The sequence below is a fragment of the Chiloscyllium punctatum genome, chromosome 22 (genome assembly GCF_047496795.1).
Source record: "Chiloscyllium punctatum isolate Juve2018m chromosome 22, sChiPun1.3, whole genome shotgun sequence".
Lineage (NCBI taxonomy): Eukaryota > Metazoa > Chordata > Chondrichthyes > Orectolobiformes > Hemiscylliidae > Chiloscyllium > Chiloscyllium punctatum.
In genome coordinates this window covers 62,857,984-62,885,343 of record NC_092760.1, presented here as the reverse complement: position 1 = coordinate 62,885,343, position 27,360 = coordinate 62,857,984, and the positions used below count along the sequence as shown (strand labels likewise).

Genomic DNA, 27,360 nt, shown 5'->3' with positions numbered 1-27,360 from the left:
TGTACAGACCTTGACAGCACAAGATGTTGCAAAAACAGCAGTGGCATAAAGCCAAAGATGGTCTGTGAGGATCCCTCTTCCTACTACCTCTGAATATAACTTGCCATCTCTACAGCTTTAGTCCTTGTCTCTGTTGTGTTGCAGCCCAAGTAGGAGTGCAGATATAGACCCATTGCTCAGCAGGCTTTGTGTCCACTGAGACGTTAACCCCTTCCCCAACCATCCTGTCTGGATGTGGCATATTCCCTTCAGAATCAGGTCTTCCAAAAAATGCCGTGATACTTCCACAAACATATTAAGAGCAAGAGTAAGGCAAAAACATCTTACCTGGGAATTGCATGGCTGGTTCTTTACATAGCACCAGTGAAAGAGGTGCAGGGCTTTCCTATTGCTGAACATACGTTCACTTCGCATTAAATAACAGAATCCATAATTCTATTTGGCACAATGTGAACCAAATCATCTCCAGGACCCATTCAATTGAGGCATCCAGTACAGGTTATGGCAAAGGAAGCACTTTGGTTACTATTGCTTCACTTCAGAAGTGCTGGTACTATGGAGCATAATTTTTCAGAATATTGTAAAATATTAAAACAAAGCAGTATTCACAAATTTTATTTTGTGAACAACACACTCTTTAGATTAAAGAAGTGACCAAATTGTTCAGTTTGGATTTCATAATCTCTCAGACATTGCAATCGTGATCCTAGTCCCCCGGGTCCTTCAAAAGTACTTGAAATCCTATACTCTTCTGATTGTGGTCCTTAAGCGATCTAAATGTGAAGAAAACTCAATGAGCAGGACTATGGTAAGAGGCCCACGGGAATCTGCACTGTTTATCAGAAGTCCAGAGAAAGGCAGAATAATTGCACAGCAGCACACGAGAGAATGTCCCTGTAGCAATCCCATGTACCTTTGTTGTTTCAGTTCTATTGAAAAGATTCAAGGAGAGCCTGAAGGAAAACATTAAAAGGGTCTCATGATGAATAATTGCAGCCATTCTGTCTTGCTGGTTCGTGGGATCATGTTTGACTTTGCTATTTGTTACCAAGACGTTGTTGTTCTTTTTCCAGTGAACATGATTTCAACCCCAATCTCTTTTGAATCACTAGGAAAGGACCCACACTTTAATAGTGCCTCTCACAACCACAGGATGTCCCAAAAGCTGTTGAAACATTTTCTTTAATGTAGTCATTATTATGGTGTAGTCCACTGTGACAGCCAATTTGCACACAGAAAACTCCCACACATACCAATCATGTTTGAATAACATTGATCAAACGATAAATATTTGGCCACAGCAAGACCATAAGATGTACGCACAGAGGGAGGCCATTCAGCCCAAAAGTTTTTTCTGCTATTTAATCAGACCATTGCTGATCTAAATCTTCAATTCCACTTTCTTGTTTTTTCATCAAAACTCCTGATGCCCTTATTAAAGAAGAATTTATCTATCTCAGCCTTGATATTATACTTATCAAAACAACCTCCACAGCTATCTGCTGTGAGGATTTCCACAGACTCACTACCCTCTAAAATAAGAAATTCCTCCTCATCTCAGTTCTAATTGGGTGACCCCCTTACTCATGCCCTCTGGTCCTAGATTCTCCTACAAGGGGAACCAAGCTCTCCACATTTACCATGTCATCTGAGGGGCCACAATTCACCAGTATTCTAACTAGTGTCTTGTACAGTTTTAGGAAGACTTTCCTATTTTTATATTCCATTCCTTTAAACTAAAGGCCAACAGTACACTTGCCCTCCCTCTGACCTGCTGAATTTGTATGCTTGTTTTGTATAAATAATGCATGAGGATTTTGCTTCAGCTATCCACAGTCTTTCTCCATTGAATAATATTCAGCTCCTCTATTCTTCCTGCCAAAGCACTTAACCTCACATTTTCCCACATTAACTTCCATGTGCCATTCATGCAGTCTCTTTGCAGACTCTCCTTCCCGTTGTCACCATTCATCATCCCAACTATTTTTGTGATGAGGAAAAGCCAGTGTTGGACTGAAATGCGCAATGTTAACATTCACACAACACCAGGTTATGGTCCTGTTGGACTATAACCTGGTGTTGTGTGATTTTTAACTATTTTTGTGTCATCCCAAACTTGGCTACGGTACATTCACTTTCCTCATTCAAGTCATTAATATGTGTTGTAATTATTGTAGCCCCAGCACTGATACTTCTGGCACTCCCCTAGTTAAAGTTTGTCATCCTGACAATACACCTTTTGTCCCAAATCTCTGCCTTCTATTAATTAACCAATCTTCTATCTTTGCTAATGTACTATCTCAGAAATTATGGGCCGTTCCCTTCTTAACTAGCTTAACGCGTGGTACCTTATCAAATGCCTTCTGGGAATCCAAAAATATTGCACTCACTGCTTATCCTTTATTTACCCTGACATTTATCTTTTCAGTGGACTCTAAAAGTTTATCAGGCATTTTTTTCCCTGCATGAATGTATGGTGACTCTGCTTGATGATGGATATTATGTATATTATTTCTAAATGCTTTGATGCCACAGAGTCATACAGCATGGAAATAGACCTTTCGGTCCAACTTGTCCCTGCTCACCAGGCATTCCAATCTGACCTGGTCCCATTTGCCAGCATTTGGCTCATATCCCTGTAAACCCTTCCTATTCACATATCCATAAGATACCTTTAAATGTTGTAATTGTACCAGACTCCACCACTTTCTCTGGCAGCTCGTTCCATACATGCACCACCCTCTGCATGAAAACGTTACCCCTTGGGTCCTTTTTAAATCTTTCCCCTTTCACCTTAAACCTACACCCTCTAGTTTTGGATTTCCCCACCCTGAGAGAGAGAAAAAAAATCCTTGGCTATTTCCCCTATCCATGCCCCAATGATTTTATAAACTTCTATAAAGTCACACCTCAGTCTGTGACGCTCCAGGGAAAAATGGCCCAGCCTATTCAGCCTCTCCTTATAACTCAAACCCTCCAGTCCCAGCCAACATACTTGTAAATCTTTTCTGTGCCTCATCAAACTTAAGAACATCTTCCCTACAGAAGGGTGACCGGAACTGCTATGCAGGATGCTAAACGTGGCATCACCAATGTCCTGTACAGTCGCAGTATGACATCTCAACTTGTGTACTTAAATGTTCTGATCAATGAAGGCAAGTGTTCTTCTTCACCTTCTTCACCAACCTATCTACCTGCAACTCCATTTTCAAGGAACTATGTACCTGCATCCCTAGGACTCTTTGTTTGGCATCACTCCCCAGGGCCCTACCATTAACTATATAAGGCCTACCCTGGTTTGTCTTAATAAAATTCAACATCACACATTTTTCTAAATTAAACTCCATCTGCCACTCCTCGGCCCATTGGCCCAAGTGATCAAGGTCCCATTGTACTCTGAGTTAATCTTCTTCACTATCCACCAGATCCTTTATGATAGATTCTAACATTTTCCCAAACATGAATCTTAAACTAACTGACCTATAATTAATTGGGTTTTTTTGTCTCCTTCCCTGTTTGAATAAAGATATTACACTGGCAATTCCCTGGCACTTTTTCTGAGTCTAAGAATTCTTGGATGGTTAGTCCCAGTGCATCCACTGTCTCTATACCTACTTCTTTTAATATCCTAAGATGCATTCAGATAGGTACAGGTCTTTAGCCTCATTAGTTTCCCCAGCATTTTTACTCTGTTGATAGTTATTGTATTTATTTCCTCTCCCCTTTATGTCCTTTGATTATTCATTATTTTTGGAGTGTTATTAGTGTCTTCTACAGTGAAGATTGATGCAAAATATTTCCTCCTTTGCTATTTCCTGGTTCCCCATCATTATTTCCTCAGACTCTCACTCTCCAGGGTCTATGTTCATATTGGCCACTATTTCCCTTTTTGCATATCAGTCTTGATGGTAATTGCAAATTTTTTCAAAGTCTGTCTTATTCCTCTTTATTATTATTCAGTCATCCTTCATTGGTCTTTAAAACTGTCCCAATCCTCTGACTTAGTACTGACATTTGCCACATTGTGTGTTTTTTCCTTCAATCTGATGCTATGCTCAACTGCTCTGGTTAGCCAGAGTTGATTTATCTCCTTCCTAGAATTCTTTTTTCCAACTGGGATAGGCATTCATTTTAAAACATGAACTATCTTCTTAAACGTATTCCTGATGGCGAGTAAAATTCTCCTTTAAAATCGTTCCATGAGATATTTTGCATCTTTCTTAGCGAGAAATCTCACCCCAATGGTGTCGTGAAACAGCTCTCGCTCAGCCTAACAATTATATGCGATTGAGAAGAATCTGTTTGAAAGGTAGATACTTTTAATTGTAAGTGTAGTTCAGCCAAATAAATAACTTTAAATATTCATTACACATAATTTTTATTAATTCTTTCAAGGAACTTAAAAGTAAGTATTTGGTGAGATTACATCTCCTGTGTTTGAAGTGTTATTGCTGAATAGAGTTGGCTATGAGCCATTTACTCCAAGGCAAGTTAGTAACACAAGTTTATTCAAACAGTATTCATTCTGTATACTAGCCAGTTTCATAATGCGTTCAATGAAAAATGAGAAAAGCGCCCTTTTAAAAAACATTGTTGTTAATACATTGGGAGACTATCATGTTTCATCATTGTAATTGTGTTTTCTGTAATCGGGGGCATAACTTATGTTATTGGTTAGTGAGAACATGATGCGATATCAACCTTCTGAACCTATAATGTTTCAAATTAGCTGGAAGCTGTTTAGTATTACTGAATCTACCCATTTATGGAGTAGTGTGGGAAAGACTGATTTATTCCAACTTGAAATGGACTTTTTCCAAAAGTCTATTTTTACCAAAGATTGGCTATGGTTCAGTGGAGAGCACTGTCACCCCTCAGTCACAGGCTTGTAAGTTCAAGACCCATTCCATAGACCTCACCATGAAATCAGGCTAACAGTGGCGATGTAGTACAGAGCAGACTCAGTTCCTCGATGTTGGGGATGTGGGCCTGAGAGACCATACTGATATTGATCTACCTAGCCTACCAATGGATTTGCAGGATTTTGTGAAAACATTGTTTGTAGTATTCTTGACTGATTTCATGTGCATTTTCCATGTCTCTGGCTCGTATAGGGCAGGGGGTAATATGCCCCCCTGTAGACTATGAGCTTAGTGATAAGCTTGTTGGTCTTTGTCATTAAATACTGTGCTCTACAGACAGCCAAAGACAATACTGGCAACTAGAGGTGATGTTGAGTTTCATTGTCTATGTCTGCCTTCATTCAGAGGAGGGTCCAAAGGTATGAGATTTGATCCACATTGTCCAAAATGGCTTGCTATAAATCATTATTGTTGAGGGATAATTGCATGACGAGAAAAAATGGTAGATGAATTTTGTTTTCTGAATATTTAGCCTAAGGGCCATTTTACCATATGTCTCCATGAACATGTGGACAACGGTTTGGAGTTTGGCCTCTGAGTGTATGTAAGTGGAACATCACTGGTTAAGGATTGGATTAGTGCTGAATATATTCTTGAATTGCTGTCTATGAGGTATATAGACACTCGTGTGCTGTTATGGAAGGGGATTTTTCAAATTTTGACCCAGTGACAGTGAAGGAACAGCAAAATAGATCTATGGTGTTTGGCTTAAAGAACTTGTGGGTTTGGTGCTTTCATGCATTTGCTATTCTTGTCCTTTTAGGTGGTAGAGAGTTGTGGGTTTTGAAGATACTGTTAGAAAAGTTTTCAATAGTTTCTGAAGTAGTTGTGAACATCATTCAACAGTGGGAATTGGGTAAAACTCTCCACAGGTTGAAACCATACCTGGTACAAAGGAAGATGATAATGGTCTTTGGTAGTCAGTCATCTCAGCCTCACGATATCTCATCAGGCATTCCTCAGGAACTAAGCCCAACCATCTTCAGCTGCTTCATTAATGATCATCCTTCTATCATAAGGTCAGAAGTGGGGATGTTTGCTGATCATTGCACAATATTCAGCACCATTCAAGACCATTCAGAAACTGAAGTATTCATAACAAAATATAAAAAGACCTGGACACCATCCAGGCATGGGCTGACAAGTGAGTAGTAATATCTATGCGACGCAAGTGCCAAGCAATGACCATCTCCAAGAAGAGAGAATATAACCATCAGCCCTTGATATTAACTTGTTTTATCATTACTGAATCCCCATTACCAGTGACCAGAACTGATCTGGACTAGCCATTTAAATACTTTGGCTACAACAGCAGTCCAGAGCTTTGTGAGTATGAGTATGAGTCAATAACATAACCACTACACTACAAAGCCAAAGTGGTACCACAAAGGGGTGCAGAGACTAGTAAGATAGATCTGTTTAAGGATAAACTAGATTAGTAAACAAGAATAAAATAATAGGAACCTTGGCTAATAGGGTTAAGTATGGAAAATAAGCACTAGTGAAAACTAGTTGATCCAAATAGCTTATTTGAATCTTGTGAAGATTACGTAAATCTATACATAATTAAACATTTCAAATTATTCCCATTCAACAAGAGAAATGTGATTAAGGTGAATATTCTCTTTCATCTAATCTGCCATCTCATTCCCATCATCCTGTTAAATTGGACCTAAATGATCCCACAGCAAGTTTTCAAAGAAGAGCATGGAAATTCCCTTGATGCCCAGACCAACGTTTATTCTGCATCAATTCAGTCCACACCGTGGCACTTAAAACATTGAATTCTATTTTTAAAATCTGTAAATAGAATACTGTTGTAGTGAAAATTACTATGAAGCTGTCAGATTGTCATTTTTAAAAACAAACTGTCAACTTACATCCTTTAGGGCTGGAAATCCTACACAGTCTGGCTACAGTTACATACCAAATTAATTCATAACTGCCCTCTAATGTGGTCTAGCAAGATCCTGTATACCTTTGTTACATAAACCACAGCAATTCCAGAAGGCCCACCAACTCCTTCTGAAGGAAACTCAGATGTCAAAAATGGCAGCCTTGCCATCAATGTCCAAATCCTGATTTAAGAATGTGGAAAAAAATTGGCACCAATGTTATACAATTTTGGAATGAGCTTGTTGCAAGTTCTTTTTGGGTAGGATTTGCAATAATATCTTTGTAAATCATGTTTTTTTTTGATTGCTTACAATTCTTTAAAGAACAAAGACTGAGCTGTCAAATCTCCTTATTGAAACTCTGTTTTGAGAAAAAAGCATTTGGAGAATTTGAACTTAAAGTTCCTTCTATTCGAAAATATCTGGAGGAGTTCCTGGTTGTCTCAATATCTCCTCACTGCTGTTTTGAAACAAGACTTACTTACAAAGCAACATGCTTCCTATATTATGTCTAATTCATAGGCAGTAGCATAAACTTCACAATATTTCTTCTAAGGACAGGTAGTTTAATATATGTTTGCTGCCACTCATCCATGTGAAGAACAGATGCACAATACGAGCAGTTCAGCTTTATTATCATAATTCAGTGCAAAGATTCTGTTGTGGTTTTGTCTGCACCACTACATTTCTGTGCATATATCTGCACGTCCACAGTCGATCGATATGGAGATAACAAAGAACAAAGGACCACTATGCAAAATTGGTCATGTGAAGCTTAATACATTTTTTTATTTAAATGAAAGTTCACAATGTTAAAGAAATAAACATGTTCTTCCTTGTATAAAAAAACGCTGACTCTGCAATCCCTGGTGTTAACCTTTGCTCCAGCACTTTTTAAAGTAATACAAAGATTGGCAGAGTTTTTGCCCAAGCTACTTTTATAGAAAGAGAAGATTGCTCTTGCCTGAAATTACCCAGTATGACCATAAAATATATCATTTTTGGCATAACTATCAACTATTGTCATTAACTGTATAGAAAAGCTCTTTGTTAGCTATTATAGCCATGCAAGAATGATCACTTCAATATGAAACATTTATAGGACTTTAGTCACATCTTCATTTATATCTGCTTTGCTAGGGTTATAGCATTTGACCCTCCCATGGAGCCATGTTGATAAGAGCTAATAATACAATCAGGACACTAAATTGTACACCTTGTGTATTCTTTAATCCTTATTTTAAATGATTTTTATAGATTCCCTCCGGTGTGGAAACAGGCCCTTCGGCTCAACAATCCCTCCGAAGAGTAACCCACCCAGACTCATTTCCCTCTGACTAATGCACCTAACACTATGGGCATCTTTGGACCATGGTAGAAAAACCACGTAGACACGGGGAGAATGTGCAAAGTTCACACAGACAGTCACCCAAGGCTGGGATCGAACCGGGGAGCCTGGTACTGTGAGTCAGCAGTGCTAACCACTGAGCCACAGTCCTGCCCAATTTTTGTCCTTTCCATTCCCATGCATTTTCCCTTGGAAAAAAATTAATGAAGGTTTTTAAATAAAGACAAAAATTTGCAATCACCTAGAACCTTTTCACAAGCTCAGGATGTCTGCCAAGAAATGTTTGAAGTGGTTTCCTCCACCAAAGCCTTCAGTTATCTTCCCCATTTTCGGAACTCCCTGAAACCCTCTGCTTTCCTCTTCATCTTTCACTTCCTTTCCAAAAGGGCCTCCTCTTGTTTATATGATAGACAATGTACATTTATCTACCTGACATTTTAAAAAGGTTTGACGACAGTTTAATTTAAGACAAAACAGGAAACATAAGTTATTGTGTTGTAGGAAACACAACCAATTTGCAAGCTCCCGCAACAGCAATTGACAAACGCCCAGGTAATCCACTTATTTGTGATTTTTGTTGGGTGGTAGGTATTGGTCCGCACCAACGGAAATAAATAAACCTGCTCTCCTTTGAAATAGTTGCATAAGACCCTTCACATCCACATGGGAGTAAGATGCAGCTTGGTTTGATATCTCCTCAAAAAAGAACATAGGAACAAAAGGAGACACAGTTCTGCCATTCAGTGAGGTCTTGGCTGATCTGTAACCTAACTCCATAGCCCTAAAAAAGCTGAAGCTCAAAAGAACCTGTCGCATTCAATGGCATTAACATCATTGAGTTCTTCACTGTAAATGTCCTGGGATTACCATTGACTAGAAGTAAAATTGTGGATTAGTGGTGCTGGAAGAGCACAGCAGTTCAGGCAGCATCCAACAAGCAGCGAAATCGACGTTTCGGGCAAAAGCCCTTCATCAGGAATACAGTAAAATTGGACCAGCTAGTTTAAATCCTGTGGCTACAAGAAGAGCAGGTCAGAGACTGGGAATATTGCAGTTAGTAACTCAAATCCTGCGTCCTTATATACTGTCCATCATCTGCAAGGCACAAGTCAAGAATGTGATGGAATATGCTCCGCTTCCCTGGATAAGTGCAGCTGCAACAACAATCAAAAAGCTTGACATCATGGGGGATACAGAAGTCCACTTATAGAGTCATGGAGTCCCATAGCACGGAGACAGGTCCTTACTTTATTGATATCACATCTACTACCATCAATATTCACTCCCTCACCACTGATGCACAGCAACCTCTACCACCTAGAAGGATGAGGCAGCAGATGCATAGGAACATCACCAGCTGCTAGTTTCTCTCTAAACCATATACCATCCTGACCTTAAGTGATATCACTGTTCCTTCACTGTTGCTGAGTCAAAATGCTGGAACATGCTAAAACCACTGGGCGAGCCCACACCCAAGGTCTGCAACAGTTCAAGAACGTGGCTCAAATTTAACTTCTCCAGGCCATTTACAGATGGGCAATAAACACTAGATTAGCCAGAAATGGTCACTTCTTCCCAAACAAATAAATAAGAGAAAAACTAATTTAAAATCAAGAGGTAATCTAGTATCAGCTGTCATTTGTAGAATTAAGTTCCAAACTTCCGTCACTTTTTGTCTGGAATGCTTCCCTAAATTGATTTCTCAAAGGTCTGAATTTAATTTTTAGGCCATGCATATGTACCAAGGGACAACTGCACTCTCAAAGGGGTCACCTTTCAGATGAGGCATTAAACCAAAGCCTGATCTGTAGGCCTGCTGAACTTTATGGCTCCCGTGGCAGACTTTCTAGGAAGAGCAAGGCATAGTTCTTATCATTCAATCAACACAACAATTATCTGATCATTATCACATTGCTGTTTGTGGGAACTTGCTGACCAAATGAATGCTGCATTTCCTACAACAGTCACTAAACTTCAAATATTACTACAGGCAATCCCCAGGTTGTGAACAGGTTTAATTCTGCAGTCCATTTTCTAGTCTATTTGTTCACAAGTTGAAAAACAATGCAGGACAGTGTAAAGCAGCTGTTTGTAAGTACACGAAATGTTCAAATGTTGAAACTTTAAAATCACATCCCTCTATAGGGTTGTGTTCGTAAGTATGAACACTCGTAAGTTGTACTTTTGTAAACTGGGGACCTTGTGTAGTTAGCACATTGAGATGCCCAATGGAAACTATGAAAAACACAATATAAATGCAAGGCTTTCTCTCGTTTCCTCCACTAGCAGACTTGTAAATGTGGTTTTGTAACCCATCATCCAAGTTGTTAGTGAATATGGTGAATAGTTGAAGCCTCAATAGAGATCCTTGTGCAGCACAACTAGTCACATCAGATGTCACCTCTGACTTTGTGACACTCATCCAGCTCTGGGGTGTCAGACTAAACTTAGTGCTGGAATCTTTGGAATGGGACTTGAACCCCTAATCACTGAAACATTATTGATGTTTATATCAAGGTCTGTTCTGTGATATATCCACAGGCAAGCACTCCATTCAGGCAGCCACTGTGGAAAATACGACAAAGCTAAATGGGAAAAAAGCACCTGACACAAAGGGAGCAGAAGGGAAGAGGACGACAAGGTCAAGTTCATCGATAGGAAGAGGTACGTCTTCACTCTCAATATTACCTTTTCAGCATTGAATTACAACTTCATTTTTTTTTAAATTTACAAGGTAAAGTAATGATCAGTAACAGCAAGTAGAGGATATTTTAATACTTTAAGCACAAACAATGTGTAACCTGGATCACAATTCACAAAAAGACAGGTAGAGAGGGCTAGTATCCAGAGTACACAGTTTTGGTAATCAGCAAAACAGTCACAAGAAAATTTATGAAGTGAGTTGCTGTAATCTGGGTTACACCACCTGGAAGGGTAGGTCGGAACGGATCCGATAATAACTTGTCTTTACATGGGCCTGCAGGCCACTTCCAAGGAACTTGATCAGAGACAGCGAGCTATATGAGGAGACATTGAGACAGGTGATGCATATCTGAGACAGAACTGTGGATTTTCAGAAGTATTGTATCACATTGAAAGACTGAGAAGTTTTAAGATTCAGGGAGGGAATTCCAGAGTTAAAGGCCCATGCAGCTGAATGCAAAGCCACTAGTAGTAAAGCAATGAAAATCGGAGATGTGTGTAAGACCAGTGAGGGAGGAACACAGACTTATAGCCCTTGAGCTGGTAGTAATTGTAAAGAGAGAATTGGATCAAGGCTTGAAAAGGAAAACATTTTTTGACCGATGGAAGAAATAAAAGAGTAAAATGAAAGAATTGAATAGCTCTTTCAAAGAGCTGGTACACATGTGATGGACCAAATGGCCTCTTCTAATGCTGTATCATTCTAAGGAGGCAGGTGATTTGCAAACATTCTCCAAACATGAACGATGGAAGATAACCTACCCCTCTGTCTACCCTCAATGAAATCCCAGCTGTGAAATTTCCTACAACCTCGCATCATCGGTATTGGAGTGCTCAACGCGATGGAATAATGATGGTTTAACTCAACAAACACTTTTTTAATGGCAGAAAATAGCACAACCTGATATCACCCTGATCTAGATATGTCATTAGGGTCTGCTAACCTCTAGGATTGCCCTGAAGTCTTCAAGAATAAAAAATTATTCTCCTAGGTCCTGAAGTTCACAACATGTCGGAGTAACATCACAGCAGATTCTCATGATGAACAGTAAATCTGACTGGTCTTGATACCTGCTGCTCTTCAGTTTCATACAATCTAGACAATCTGAATTTTGACATAATTGATACATCCATGCAGTACACTTAGCACTTCTCAATCGTTTGAGAACGATGTTGTTACTACAAATTATGGCATCCCTGTAAAGCTACGCTACTCTATTTTACAAAGAGCAACTCCGTGTAGTTCAGCCTAATGATGGAACCCTCAAAGAATGCATCCACCTACAGGTGTCAACCCTGCATTGCCCAGTGAGCTACTACAAACTGAATTAATGTGGACAATGTGGGAGATGGGATTAATTTTCCCATTCCTCTGAAACAGAATTAAGTGTCAGTTCGAAGCAGGATACAGTCCAGCACTGTCAATTATGATGAGGAATTGAGATTACAAAGACAGTTGAAGGTTTATTTGCTGTGGTCATTGGGTGTAGCACTGGCCTTTGCTGAGTTTTTTTTTAATCAGTGCATGTATCTTGTGCTGCAGTTACTTGACAACTAGGTAGAATTCTGCTCCTGTTAGTCTAAGTCACAACAGTATATTTTATTCGTTCATTCATCCATTGACAGATTTTCTCTTCAGTTATATCCTGTAACCTGTTCAAAGCGTGAACTTGTACAAAGTCTGACTCAATTGACAAAAGATTAGCGATGGTTCTTGTGTTGTTTTGTCTGAAGTTAATCTTGTGGTGGTTTGTCTTAGACAACTTTCTTTTCTTGTTACGCATCTCCATGACCTGTTTTTATTTTATTTTTAATATCCTTTCTTAGCATGCGGGCAACATTTGGAGTTGCTCATCCATAGTTGCCCTGAGAATTTGGTGGTAGGGCACCTCTCCCAGGAATAGCCATTGTTTATACAGCTGAGTGACTTTATGGATGACATCAGAGGACATTTCGGGGCTTCAGTCCACTGACCGAACTGTGATGAAGGAAGACCTCACAGAACAAGTGGGGTTAGATATGCAACTCCAGAACTTCCTGGCCACTGCACCCACCACACTGTCCTGTTGGAGGCAGGAGGTGCCTCAATGCACTGGTGAAAATTAATGTGGTCTCCAGCTGTGAATCAATCTCCATGCCCCATATAGCATTACACAGCACAAAAGAAAGCCATTCAGCCCATCTTGTTCCGTGTTGACCCTCTGAAAGAGCAAGCCAATCAGTCCCACTCCTCTGCTGCTTTCTCACGAAACCCCTGCAGATCTTTTCACATACAGCATTTATCTAATTCCTTATTGAATCCAGTGGTGCGTGATAACATCTCTGAACAGGTTGATTCAAAAGCGAAAACAAATTCCTTAATGAATTTATTTCTGCCATGCTTTCACTTGCTACAAAAAAAATTCTTAATTTTGCCTCTGGTTCTTTTCCCTTAAATGTATGTCCTTTGGTTACTGAACCTCCTGCCAATGAAAGCATTTTCTCTTTATCAAAACCTTCTATGATTAATGATAATTGCAAAATCAGCTCTCTGCATCAATCCTGTTTTGAGAGAAGAGTTGAAGTATTCAATGATTGGACTAGTTTCAACTCTGTACTGGCCCACAGCCAGCAATGATTGGGATAAAAGTTTTCTTTACTCGAGTTGTGAGTGCTAAGGCAGCATCCAGACCTACATATTGCAGCAAAACCTTTTCTCATCACTGGGAAGGACAAAGGTAAAGTTGTCCAGTTCCACCGGACAGTAGGGTTCTCTCTCATTTGAGAAAGACGACCAGAGGTGGTTTAACCTGAGGGCCACCGTGCCTCAGGCAAGCCGACAGGTTGAGAAGGAAAGGCCTTCATGATTACCTCAGCTGGTGCAGGAATTGAACCCATGCTATTGGCATCGCAATCCAGCAAACTGAGCTGACCAACACCCATCTATGGTTGGTTTAAGTTGGTGTGGCTATGCTTTATCATTACCTCAAAACCGTTGGCTGGCGCAAAAGAAAACAAAAATGTCTGAAACACGCAGTAAGAGTCATCCATTGCCCTACATACTCCCACAAGTCTTGCTTTCATATGGGCTACGGCAGGGTCTCAACACAGACATTAATCTGAAATATCCTGCATGGACATGACATTAGACATCATGGTGGCACACTTCCATTGGGAGCTACGACTCAAGACACTCAAACAGATGTGGTGAGCAGGTCCGAAGATGTACAGGTTAGGAGGATTGGCCATGCTAACATGCCCATTGTGCCCAGGGATGTATAGGATAAGTGAATTCGCCATGGAAAATGCCAAGTTACAGGAATAGAATAGGAAGCTGGGTCTGGGTGGGATGCTGTCCGGAGGGTCAGTGTGGACTCGAGGTGCCTAATGGCCTGCCTCCGCACTGTACAGATTCCATGATTCTATAACAATCAATTTATATGAACATAATACTCTATGCAATGCAATGTCATGGACAGTTGCACCTGCGATAACAGATTTGTGAGGGCAAAGTCATGAAACTTACCCATTCCTTTTATTTTCTCCCCATGTGCTGCAGGCCTAACCTGGCAGTTATGTCTGTCAGGTCTCAGCCAGCTCAGTCAGAATGGGTGCTACTGAGCCACTGCTTGTAATGGAAACCAAAGTGCTACTCAGAGCTTCTTCCCAGTCATGTATATACAAATGCATGGGAACTTCACCAACAACTGCAACCTCCCGTCAAGTCACACACCATCCATACGCTGAACTATATTCCTTCACCAAGTTGAAATGAAACATGAAGGAACATATTGTTAATATGCAAAACGCACCAAGGTGATTCATAGGCGTAGTTAATAGCCAGTTATTGACACAGAGCCACATTAGAAGATATTAAGGAAGGTAACTCGCATTTATCTTATACAGTTAAGCATTGGCAATAAGTGCTGGTGCTTCCAGTCACAACAACAACCCCAAACAAGTTAATTCAGAAAATAACCAAAGCCTTGATCGAATTTTTATTCTGTCCCATAGCAGCTTTAAAATATTTGTTCATGGGATATGGGCATCGCTGGCTAAGTCAGCATTTATTGCCCAACCCTAATTACCCTGGAGAAAGTGACAATGAGCTGCCTTCGTGAACCGCTGCAGTCTTTAGGATGAAGGGACTATTAGGAAGGGAGTTCAAGGATTTTAACCCAGCGACAGTGAAAGAATGAAGTTACTATCCCAAGACAGGGATGGTGAGTGGCATGGTGGGGAATGTGATGGTGATGGTGTTTTTGTGGCTGCTCTTTATGTTTCTTCTAGGTTTGTTTTGCTAATCAAGCCAGTGCCAAATTGCACTTTGTTTTACTTGCACAAAAACATGCACAATATGGTGCCAAAGAATTGGGCAGCATGGTTAGAGGCCATTCAACCCATATTTCTGCACCAGCTAATTTGAAGGATTGTCCAGATAGTTCTGAACCCCTTCTGTTTCCCTGCTATGTTTCATTCTTCAAGTATTTGAAATCTAAAACCCATCAATGCACTTTAACATTGGGACCAGCGTCCATTGGATGTTAAGCACTCTGAACTGAGTTCCTGACTTTGAGGATAGAGCTGTACTAACTGGAAGCAGGAGTTAACTGCAAATTTAACCTTGAGATAATAACAGGTACCTTCAGGAAAAACTTTCAACCTTGGGGTGTTTGACGCTGCCGCAAAGTCATCAAGAAATGTTCCATTTGGATCCAAGTCTTCACCACAATGAATGTTTCAGGCAGGAATTCTATGTCTGGATGCGAATTATGCTTGGTATGCCTTCATCTCAACTCTCCTGTGGTAACATAACTTAGCAATGATATGAAAAGAAAAGATTCCTCAATTACATGGGATTAAGAGTAATTGGTATTCTGCCCTGTTTCATTTTATTCATAAATGCATACTGACATTATCATTTACTGAGCCAAGTTCTGCTTCATGTATGATGTGCTTATAAAGTTGCATCTCAGGGTTTGCAATTTGTAATTTCCTTATTGTTCCAGAAATATTTTTGCTCTTATCCGTTCTCAAATGTAGGGATTCTTGGTCCATTGGTTGTTTATCCTTGATTGCCCCTTGAAAGCCAATCAGAAAATTGGAACATGTCTATTAAGAATTACCTTTAACTATCACTATCACAGGGTGAACAATCATAGTCTCTCCAGTATCTCCATATACTTGTGAAGTCCTTCATCCCTGGTATTAATCTAACACATCTCCTCTGCAACCTCTCTGAAGCCTTGACACACTTCCTTATCGGTGATGTCCAACACTGAGCGGACTGCTCCATCAGGGACCTAACCAGTGATTGATAAAAAGATAGCTTTACTTCCTTGTATTTGCACTTTTTATAAAGACCAATATTCCATTTTTTATAACAGCCCTGACAATCTGACATGTTAGCTTCAAAGATTTTTCTATGCGTTTTTCCGTTTTTGTTTGGAATTATTCCATTGTTTATATTGCCTCTCCTCACTCTTTACACAAAAATGCGCATGGTGGCAAAATCCACAGATCCATTCTTGAGGAGTCTGGATAAGTACATGAGGGCAAAAAGTATTGAAGGGAGGATGAATTGAAGAAATTCGGTGAGAGCCTTATGTTCAGCACTGATCTGAGTATTTCTATGAATGAGCTGTGCCTTTGCTGCAAATGTTAATGCAATTTTTATCACAATTGTTAAATGTGTTTCTTTCTTTTGGTTTCATAAGGAGCTGGACAACAAGAGACATTGAAGGACACGCTTACCAAGATGCTGAAAATAGCCCGCTGTTACCTGCAAGATTTGCGCCACTTGTCTGAAGGATACAAGGAAACCCCTTCACAGGAAAAAACATTGTTTATCCCTGGTCATTCGAAGCGTCGGTCAACTACTCTCAACAACAAAGGGCAGGCGAGGAGGGGGATTAGTGGGAGGGGGAGGATTGAGAAAACTTCCCGATAAGATCGGGTTAAACTTGCCATCGAGAGGGAACCAATATTGGGGCAATTATTTCCTCGTCAGTTTAGCAAAGAAAACTATTTGAAAGGGGAGTGGATATTTTGACTCTGTAATTAGGTGACCACTACTACTGACTCCATGTTATTTGTTCATTAAACGTGCCGAGTTAATTAACTTTGTCTCATAAATATATTTTTTAAAAAGCAGTGCCAATTCTCATAGTTTGTCACTAATGCACTTGTGTCTAATGAAATGCACTCTCAAGCTTTATATTAAAAAAAGTTTAAAATTAGTTGCTGCTGTTTGATGTTTTTTTAATTTTCTCAAGGGATGTGGGTGTCCCTGGCTGGGCCAGCATATATTGCCCCATCCTTAATTGCCCAGAGGGCTGTTAAGAGTCAACCACATTGCTGTGGTTCTAGAGTCACATGTAGGCCAGACCAGGTAAGGATGGCAGATTTCCTTCCCTAAAGCACATTAGTAAACCAGAAAGGTTTTTTCCAACAATGAATTCATAGTCATCATTAGACTCTTAATTCCAGATTTTTTTTGAGTTCAAACTCCACCATCTGCTGAAGTAGGATTTGAACCCAGGTCCTCAGAACATTTGTTAAGTTTCTTAGCTAAGTTTCGAGATTAATAGTCTAATGATAATACCACTAAACCATTGCCTCTCCTCTGCCCTCTGTCTAATTATCTGAGGAGCTCAACACTTTATTATAAGAAAAGACTCATGCTGTCAGGCAGTGCTTGAAGGAAAATAACTATTCCTGCCCAGTACGTCCTAGAATGATGGTCCCAACCCAAAGCTGCTTAGCTCAAACCCATTTGCAGCTGCTCTTCAAATTTAACTGATGTGGAGTGAGAGTGGGTAAGAGAAAATGATCCTGTCATGTAAACAGGCTGCCTTTGAGGTATTTCCACATATTGTAGGCTCCTGCAGAATCCATGCTGGCTGAGAGTTGACGTGATTCTCACTGTTCCCTCCCAAAACATCCCAAATTCACACCAGGTTAAAGCCATTGCTGCTGGACAAAATCAGAAAGGAACAGGCTAAAGGAATGAGAGCTACACACGGATCAGGCAGATATTGGCAGGTTTAAGGGACCATTTCATTTCCCTCACAAAATGATCCATTCAATAGGGAGCTAAATAAGAATTGAGTTCATTTCTAGCATAAAGCCCACTATTTAATGGGTTGTAGCTTCACCAGGGCTCAGTGAGTGCATCTGCACTAAAAATAGCTTCCACTCTCCATCATTTACTACTATGGGAGAACCAGGGCATTGTTCTATTTTCCAAATGTGGTCTAATCAATTTTCTTTACAAGTTTGGAAAAAAACTCTTTTGCTTTTGACTATTATTCAGTTTGACCGAGACCCATGGTTTCTATACATTTTGTAGCTTTGCTAACCTACATAGATTATTTTCAATGATTTCTGTAACCTTAGATCCCTTTACACTTTGACCTTGTGTGGCCTTTTATTTTTCCAAGAGTCTTTATCCCTCTTACCAAATGCAGCACCTCGCACCTTGCTATATTGGAAAAGCAGAGAAAGACTCGTTTAACACAACAGGTGCAAATGTTTGGGGTCAGTTTAAAATATCAGACTGTCATTCATAAATATTGTTGGAAAAGATTAATAAAAAGTTACAAAATCTAGGTAGCTAAATGGAGTTTATATAGATCAGTTGTGATCTTAGGCTTGGGCTGTTAAATCACAAACAACATATTTACACAACACGATTATCAGAGAGAAACGATGTCCAACTCAAATGACTCTACTGCCACTGAAATTTTCCCATCCCCTCCTCACTCCCTTACTGTCAATATCCTAAGGGTTGGTATTGACCAGAAACTAAACTGGAGAAATCACATAACTGCGGTAACTACAAGTACAAATCAGAGATGGAGCTTCTGTTGCAGGTAACTCCCCTCCTGACTTCCCAAAAGCTGATCCACCATCTAGAACCATCTAGAAGGCACAAGTCAGGAATTTGATAGAACACTCTCCATTTACCTGGATGACTGTGACTCCAACAACACTAAAGAAGTGCAACACTATTCAAGACAAAGCAACTGACTTGATTGACATTTCATTCGCCATCTCAAACACTTGCTCCATCCAGTACATAGTGACAGCAGTGTGTACCATCTACAAGATGCCAAAATGTTAAATATTTTCAATCCAAGCACATTGGGAATTTGGAGCACCTTCTCTTCCCACCCAAAAAAGAACTGCAGCCATTCACCAAGACTTTGACAGCACTTTTCCAAGCCATGAGCTCAACTACCCAGAAGGATTAGAGCAACAAACACAAACCAACGCAACCATCTGTGGGTGCTCCTTCAAACCATGCGCCATTCCTTCGTTGTGGCTGAGACACTGGGTCCCTTCCCAACAGGACTGCTTGGATGTACCTACATGGACCACAGCTGTTCAAGAAGGGGCCTTATTGCCACTTTCTTAATGGGCATTAAAAATGGGCAAAGGCAATAAATACTGACCTCATCAAGTGATTGTTCATATCCCATGAAGGTATAAAGGAATGAAGGTATGAGGGACAAAATAGGTTCCTCCTCTTCTGATGTTCTCACATTGTGGCTGATGGATCTTGCTAGTGCAGATGCAGCATTTCTGTCTTTCAAGTTTTGTTTTCCTCTCCTCTAGTCAGTGGCTTTGGTATCATGAAACAGAGGAGCCGCTCCAGCTCAAACCGGTCCCATCAAAAGCTGGGAATGCATTTTTCTGTGATGTGGCGTCTTGAATTGTGCCAAACCTCATTTAGCCTTAGCACCCAGTCATCCTAATCAGTGCTGGGCCCAGCCAGCGATGAAACTAGTCCAATCCATTTAATAATTCAACCCTACTCTCCAAACAGGCTTGAAGCTGGGAGCTGATTATGTAATTATAATTAGTCATGTAAGGCTTCGATAGGGTAGAATCAGAAGAATTGTTTTCACTGACAGAAAAATACTTAGGTTATGGGGCTCATAATCCAGAGGCTTGCAGCAATGGTCCAGAGCCACCAGATCAAATCCCCACTATGGCAGTCTTAAAATTTAAATTCACTCAAATAAATAAATCTGCAATAAGAGGCTAGTTTCAGTCATGGTGGCACAACTGCTGGATTGTGGTTAAAAGCCAAATTCGCTCATTAATGCTTCTTGAGCATTTGTGGACTGCCTATACATGACTCCAGACATTCAGAGATGTGGTGGATTCTTAACTGCCTTCTGAAACAAATAGTAGCAAAAACAGATTTATGGGAATTGGCAAAAGATAAAGCAATTGTCATGATCTGAAATGTACTGCCTTAAAGGGTAGTAGAAGCAGATCCAATAGTACTTTTCAAAAGGACATAACAAATGCTTGAAAAAGAAAAGAATTACAGGGCTATGGGAAAGAACAGAGAAGTGGAAGTAATTAGATCTTTTAAAGATCTGGCATTGCACTAGGACATGCCAGCATTGTCTTGCCGACTGCTTTCAATAAATTCATCAACTAAAATGTCAATTAGTAAACAGTGGATGGTTACGTTGCATAATCAGAGGTGTCTGCTATGGAACCATACCACTGCCAAATTTACAATTAAGAAATATTGTTCTGCAAACAGATATGTAAAAAGAAGTTCTAATTCAAATTCTATACTTGTGGCACTAGCTCATCTTTCTGTACAATAATGATGCTGTTATGTAACCTTCACTCTTACTGTATCTCTGAAGGTGGTAGATATTCTTCTTGAACTGCTGAAGTTCATGTGGTGAAGGTATGCCCACAATACTTTTATAACGTCTTGGATTTTGATGTGCGACAGTGAATAAGCCTTGATTAAGTACAATGTTATGTGACCTACAGTAGATCTTGCAGGTGGTGGTGTTCCACGTGTCTACTGTCCCTGTTCTTCTAGGTGGTAGAGGACTTGGATCAGAAGGTGCTATCTAAGGAGTCTTGGTGAGTTGCTACAGTTCCTCTCATGAACGGTGTACGCTGCTACAACTGTGTAGCAATGGAGGAAATGGATAAGACATTAAACTGTAACCCTGTCTGTAAGATCTGCACTCAGATAATGAGCATTAATATGCCTTATTAAACATAACAATGAATGACTGTAAGGGAGGACATCTCTGGAAACCTAGAAACCTGAATCCAGCTCCATGTAATCTGACATCACTAAGGCCATAGTCCCTTACACACATACAGCTATTCTTAGAATAAAGCTATAGTTAACCCTTTACTGTCTGCCCTTTTGGCTAGAATGTATAAGATCCTACTGAAAGCTGCACTTTTCCCATTATCCTGGCAAATATTTATCCCTCAATTAATATCAGTAGAAATTGGTTGGTATCTGGTCAATTATTAAATATTTCTCTGCAAAGTTAGCTCCTATTTTTAGTGAATAAGAACAGTACACTTCAAAAAGTACTTCATTGTCTGCAAAGTGCTTTGAGACATCTTTGCGTCCTGAGTGAATGGAGTTTTATAAATACAAGCTCTTTCTTTCTATATGGTGGTGGCTGGGCCGACAATCAAGTTGGCTGCTTTGTCCTGGATGGTGTCTTGTACAATGCAGTTTATTAAGAGTCCTTTACTAACTCGCACTTAGGTTCCCCAGGGTGTTTGTATTCTATATCTCTGAAGAGTTTACTTTGCAACCTTATTCTCCTGGCTGTGTGCACCATAGTTAAAGAAAGGAAAACTCACCCACATAGTGTCACACCTGTGGTCACGTACCCAATTGTAAATTAAATGAGCAGTTAGCCCTTCCTATTCATGAAAATATTGGTATTGTGATAAAAGACAAGAAAAGCAGCAGTCAATGGTTGTCTTGAGCCTTAAGACTGTTTGAGGAAATGGTTAAAAAGGCATATGAGAACATGGATTTTATAAAGAGAAGAGCAGAGTACAGAAGTCAGGGCTTTATGGAGAATCTTTCTAAACCACCAATTTGCCTGGCCTCAGTTGGAATACCATATCTAATTCTACTTCCTGCTTTTAAAAAGAAAGAGCACAGAAAAGATTGATAACACTTGTTCTGGCAATGAGGGATTTAGTTATGTGGAGAGATTAGGAAAGCAAAAGGTGTTCTACTTAGTGAAGGTATAGAGGAGATTTGATGTAGGTGTTAAAAATCATGAGGTATCCAGATAGGCTAGATAGGCAGAATTTGTCCCAATTGCCAAAGGAATCACAAGCCAAAGGTCATCAATCAAGGTGAATGATCAAATAATCAGAAATGACACAAGGAAAATCCTTTTTTTTAACCAGTTTACATTTGCACTGGTAGAGATAGATGCAATCTTGACTTTCAATAAAATATTGGAAAAACACCTGAAGTGAGATGGGGGGCTGTGGGGGCAGGAATTGAAAGGCCACAGGTAAAGAGGAATCAAGACTTACTCCATGGCTCTCACAGAGGACAGACATTGGCTCAATCAGCCGAATGTCCTCCCATACTGGAACTGCTTCTATCCTAGAATGCCACATCTGAAAGAATGAGGTTAGTATTAAACTAACTCATTAGTATGAAACCCTCATGGTCAGTTGCAAAGTTGATGCTCTGATCCATTCACTTTAACAGCTTCCATGGAGTGTGGCCATTGCTGATAAGACCAACATTTGTTAAATATTTCAATTTACCCTTGAACAAGCTTATTGTGCCACTCCAGAGGGCAGTCAACAGTCAACCACATTGTTGTGTGTCTGTTGTCATGCGTAGGCCAGACTAGATATGATTGACAGATATCCAGCTCTAAAGGGCATTAGTGAACGAGGATGTATGGTTACAGCAATCAATGATAGTTGTATTGTCTATGGTTACTGTGACTAGCTATAAATTCCATATTTATTAGCTGAATTTAATTTCCTCCATCTGACTTGGTGTGATTTTCTTAACTATTTCCCCAAAGGGTTAGCACTCATCCAAGCCTCTGGTTTACCGGTCCAGTGACATAACCAGTGTTGTTGAACTATATTCATGAAGATGCATCCTGACATGACTCTTTACACTGCAATAAACTGTTCCTACTGAGCTCACCAGCTGGACCCTTTTTATTTGGTTTTCATTCATTGATGGGATATGGCAGTCATTAGCTAGATCAGAATTTAATTCCTGTTCCTAATTGCCCTTCAGCAGGTGTTGCCGATCTGTCTCTTGGAACATTGCAGCCAAATGTGTTGTAGATGCACTCACAATGCCGTTCGGAAGAGAGTTCCAGGATCTTGACCCAGTAACAGTGAAGGAACAGTGACATTGTTCCAACTCAATGGATTGAGTGGTTAGGAGGGGAGCTTGAAGAGATTGATACTCCTATGCACTTCTAGGTGGTAGAGATTGTTTGGAAGATGCTGTCAAAAAAGCCTTAATGAGTTACTGCAGTGTATCTTTTAAATGGTACATGATGATGGTGCTTTGTATCAATGGTGGAAGGAGTGAATGTTTGTAGATGTGGTGTCAATCAACTGAGTTGCTTTATCCTGGATGATGTTAGCTTCTCAAGCATTACTGGAACTGGACTCATCCAGGCAAATGGTGAATATTGCATGACCTCTTCAAAGAAATTATTAATGAGATAAAATACTTGAGTGTTAATTTTCCAAAATTCGCTCAATTCAGAAAACGGTCCATTGGACTGGAAAGCAAAAAATATAACAATTCAATTCAAGGCATAATCGGTAAAGTCACAGTTGACACCTAAATAGGAAGGAAATCATGCTGTGACGAGGAACTTGCAGACAGATATAGATAGGTGTAGTGAATGGGCACAAACCCTGCAGGTAGAATGTAGAAATCATCATAGAATTCCTACTGTGTGGAAACAGGCTATTTAGAGTTGAAAATGTGTTGCTGGAAAAGCACAGCAGGTCAGGCAGCATCCAAGGAACAGGAGAATCGACGTTTCAGGCATCAGCCCTTCTTCAGATATTTAGCCCAACAAGTCGACACCAACCCTCTAAAGAGCATCCCACCCAGATCCATTCCCCTAGTCTACACATCCCTGCACACTATGGGTAATTTAGAATGGCCAATTCACCTAACCTGCACTTCTTTGGAAACTGGAACATCCAGAGGAGACCCACACAAACACAGGGAGAACAAGTAAACTCCACACAGACAGTCTCCCAAAGCTGGAATCGAACCTGGTTCTCTGGTGCTGTGAGGCAGCAGCACTAACCACTGAGCCACTGTGCCAGTATGGGAAAATGTGAAATTGTTCACTTTGGTAGGAAGAATAGAAAAGCAGAGTATTTTTGCTTTGATAAGGTACTTTGTCCAGCATCATCAACACGTTTATTTGTATTTTTTGATGCTTGGAACTTTTCCACTTTCAAATCCAAGATATTGGATTTCTCAATACTCTGCTGAATTTCTTGAGTTAGAGCATAATTTCTGGCAAGAGTGTCTCATGAGTGATTTGCAGCTTCTTGTTGTGCTCACAGTGTATCTCCACCTGGTTTTGCAGGTCTAGCATTTTGTCCAACATCAATCAGCTGTTTTTGCAACTCCTCCTGCTGAGCCTCATCTGTTCTACATATAAATTATAGTCATAGAGTCATACAGATGTACTGCACAGAAACAGTCCCTTCAGTCCAACCTGTCCATGCCAACCAGATATCCTAAACTAATCTAGTTCCATTTGCCAGCACTTGGCCCATATCCCTCTAAACCCTTCCTATTCATGTACTAATCTAAATGCCTTTTAAATGCTGTAATAGTACCAGCCTCCACCACTTCCTCTTGCAGCTCATTCCATGCATGCATCACTCTCTGCGTGAAAACGTTGCCCCTTAGGTCGCTTTTAAATCTTTTCCCTCTTACCCTAAACTTAGGTCCTCTAGTTCTGGACTCCCCCACCCCAGAGAAAATACCTTGTCTATTTACCCTATCCATACTCCTCAAGATTTTATAAACCTCTATATGGTTACCCCTCAGCCTCCAACATTCCAGGTTTTCCTGTAAACTAGCAACCTTGACATTTATAACTGTGCATTTAGAAAAACCCAAGGTAATCAGAAAGGGAAAAAGGGATTACAGTTCATCCTGCTTCATTTATTTCACTTTCAATTTGACATTCACCTTTGTGTGGTAAGCAGATGTTTCACCCTGAAGACTTCATTGCCTCACACGTGGTAGTCTCAAGTTTGGATTGCTCGGCCTTTTCTTCTTTTCATTTTTCTGTCCACAAAAGAGATCTATCAGCTCCACTAATTCAGAAGAAAATGAAGGGTTCCATTCTTTCAAGTTCAATTATGCAAATTTTTCTTGAATTGTCTGCTGCAATTTCCATTCAGTCTCTGATTCCTGACTGATTCCATGGATTGTGACTAGCACAGCATCATGACATGTTAGTATACCTGCAATTGCTGACTTAGCAGTGTCCATGATGCAGGACATCTGCAACATTGAGTTGGATTTACTGTCTTTGCACTCCAGCAAACTTTCCTGCACACAGCTGCATAGCCACAAGAAGAAGCCATGGGGCACCTTCCGGCATGCCAATATAGTGACCGGAAGTCACTGGCACATAAAGATCTCAAAGATCTGCACAGCGGAAAAATGATTGGGGGGGGCGGGAATGTGACACTCTTCCATTATTGTTGCTGAGCATGGTCTTGTTAAAGCATTGTATAATGTATATTTTGTATTCATAGGTTTTGTAAGGTCTTCCCATTTCTTTGTTTTAGCATTTTCAGGGGAGCAGGTTGGCACTTGCCCAGTGTTAACTGTGTCCTATAAAGAATAATCACCAATTTTCAGAGGGCCGATAATTTCAATTCTTCCAAAAACTCCAAATAGTATGATGACAGTGTGGAATGTGTGGTCACCACTTTATGTCTTGTCATGTACACCATCAGATTCTGATTTGTCGATCATTTCATGTATGCACTTCTAGTGGGATACAAAGTGATCTTTACTGTAGCCAGAATCCTCTCCTCTATGCATTTAGCTTGGTTTGTGTAACACTCTTTATGGATCATCAAAATTTGTCTTTAGTGCACTGTTTTTGCCAATGAACTTTTCTTTCACATGTCTTGTAAAATTGGCTGAAAGCTGGGTATTTCCATGGCACATGCAGAAAATCACATCTTCCACTTATCTTGCTATGTTAAAGTGTTTTAGTGATTGTATCAAATGTTGAATTTGTCCTTAAGACCCTTCGGCTTTGTTGACCAGCATGGATCACTTTGTACTCACATGCATCCTTTGGTAGATTTTTCACATAGTGTGCTTTTGTTTTGTGTAGAAAATCTTTCTGGAAATTTTCCATCTGGATAGATGCCCTAGTTCCGCTTCTAGAAAATCACAAAATAAAGCAAATCATGAACTCTTTCCTCACATTTGTTCACACAGAGGTCCATGGATTCTCTAGGCTTCTGCTTAAATTACATGAATGCTAGTTAATTAATTGAGAGGTTTAAATTCATCCTGAATTAGTCTTTTCTTTGTGGTCCATATCTTTTGGGGTTTATTTTTAGGTATTCACCTGTTAATTGTGATGTAGATGTTCTGTGCAGTTTTTCTTCATCAGAGGCAACTGAATCTATAAACTATAGCTCTGTCCATGTTTAACCATTCTAAATTCTGTTAGATGGTCCACTGTATCTCTATTTGAACCAGGGAATTTTGGGGGTGTTCTGACAATATGCATGTAATAACTCAGGAAGTCTGACTGGAAAGGAACATTGCTTATTGTTGAACATCAAAATTGACCCACAACGCGCGGAATACAAATTTTAATCTCAACCCAGGACAGACAGGTTTGCAAAACTCCCCGGGGCTGTTTTATTTTTATTTTGTAATCAACCTGTTCAGAGATGTTATCACACACTTCTGGAGCAGGTGGGGCCCAAACCTAGGCCTGATGTTCTAGTTGAGTCCGTTTTATAGATCTTTTTAACTAACCTGTTTAGATTTGTTATGATACACTTCTAGAACAAGTGGAACTTGGACCTAGGCCTCCCGGTTCAGAGGTTGGGATGCTACAACCATGCCACAAAAGCACCTTGCATCTGTTTTACAATTTCTCATCAACCTGTTGAGAGATTATGACTTACTTGTGGAGCAGGTGAGGCTTGAACCAGGGTATCCTGGCTCAGACGTAGGGATCTACCACTGCACCAGAGGAACCCTCCAATGCCTGCTTTTATTATTATTTTAAATCAACCTGTTTTGGCAAGTTAAAGTATACTTATGAGATGGGAGGGATTTGAACCCAGATATTCCAGCCCTGAGATATTGATACTGACTGCACCACAAGAACCTGATTGGGGCTACTTTAGAAAAGATTCAGGTGATGAGTTCTACCTGGGCAGACCATTGCCTGTTACTAAGGGAACTCAGGCCCCATGAGGAGATTACTTAGCAATTCCCTATGGGCTGTGGAGAGGCTATCACAACACCTTTGAACTTTCCTTTATATTTTCCTAATCAACCTGTCCACCACCGGAGCAAGTGGACTTGAATCCATGTCTCCTGGAGCAGAGGTTGGGACACTACCACTGCCACAAGAGATCTGTAATGTACTCAGCTAGGATTGAACTAGGGACCTTTGATGTGTGAGGC

The 27,360-nt window shown here is 40.1% G+C and overlaps 1 protein-coding gene across 3 annotated transcripts in view; it reads left to right on the top strand.

The window, feature by feature from the left end:
• Positions 1 to 17,054, top strand: part of LOC140493723 (TBC1 domain family member whacked) — a 115,435-nt gene extending 98,381 nt beyond the window's left edge. For 2 of the 3 annotated variants that reach the window (XM_072592506.1, XM_072592505.1), the window contains 2 exons: positions 10,707 to 10,829; positions 16,565 to 17,054. In XM_072592506.1, coding sequence (XP_072448607.1) covers positions 10,707 to 10,829; positions 16,565 to 16,797 — 356 coding nt within the window. In that variant the 3' untranslated portion in view covers positions 16,798 to 17,054. The remainder of the gene's footprint in view (positions 1 to 10,706; positions 10,830 to 16,564) is intronic. The other variant, XR_011963752.1, reaches the window with a different exon arrangement.
• The last annotated feature ends 10,306 nt before the right edge of the window (positions 17,055 to 27,360 follow it).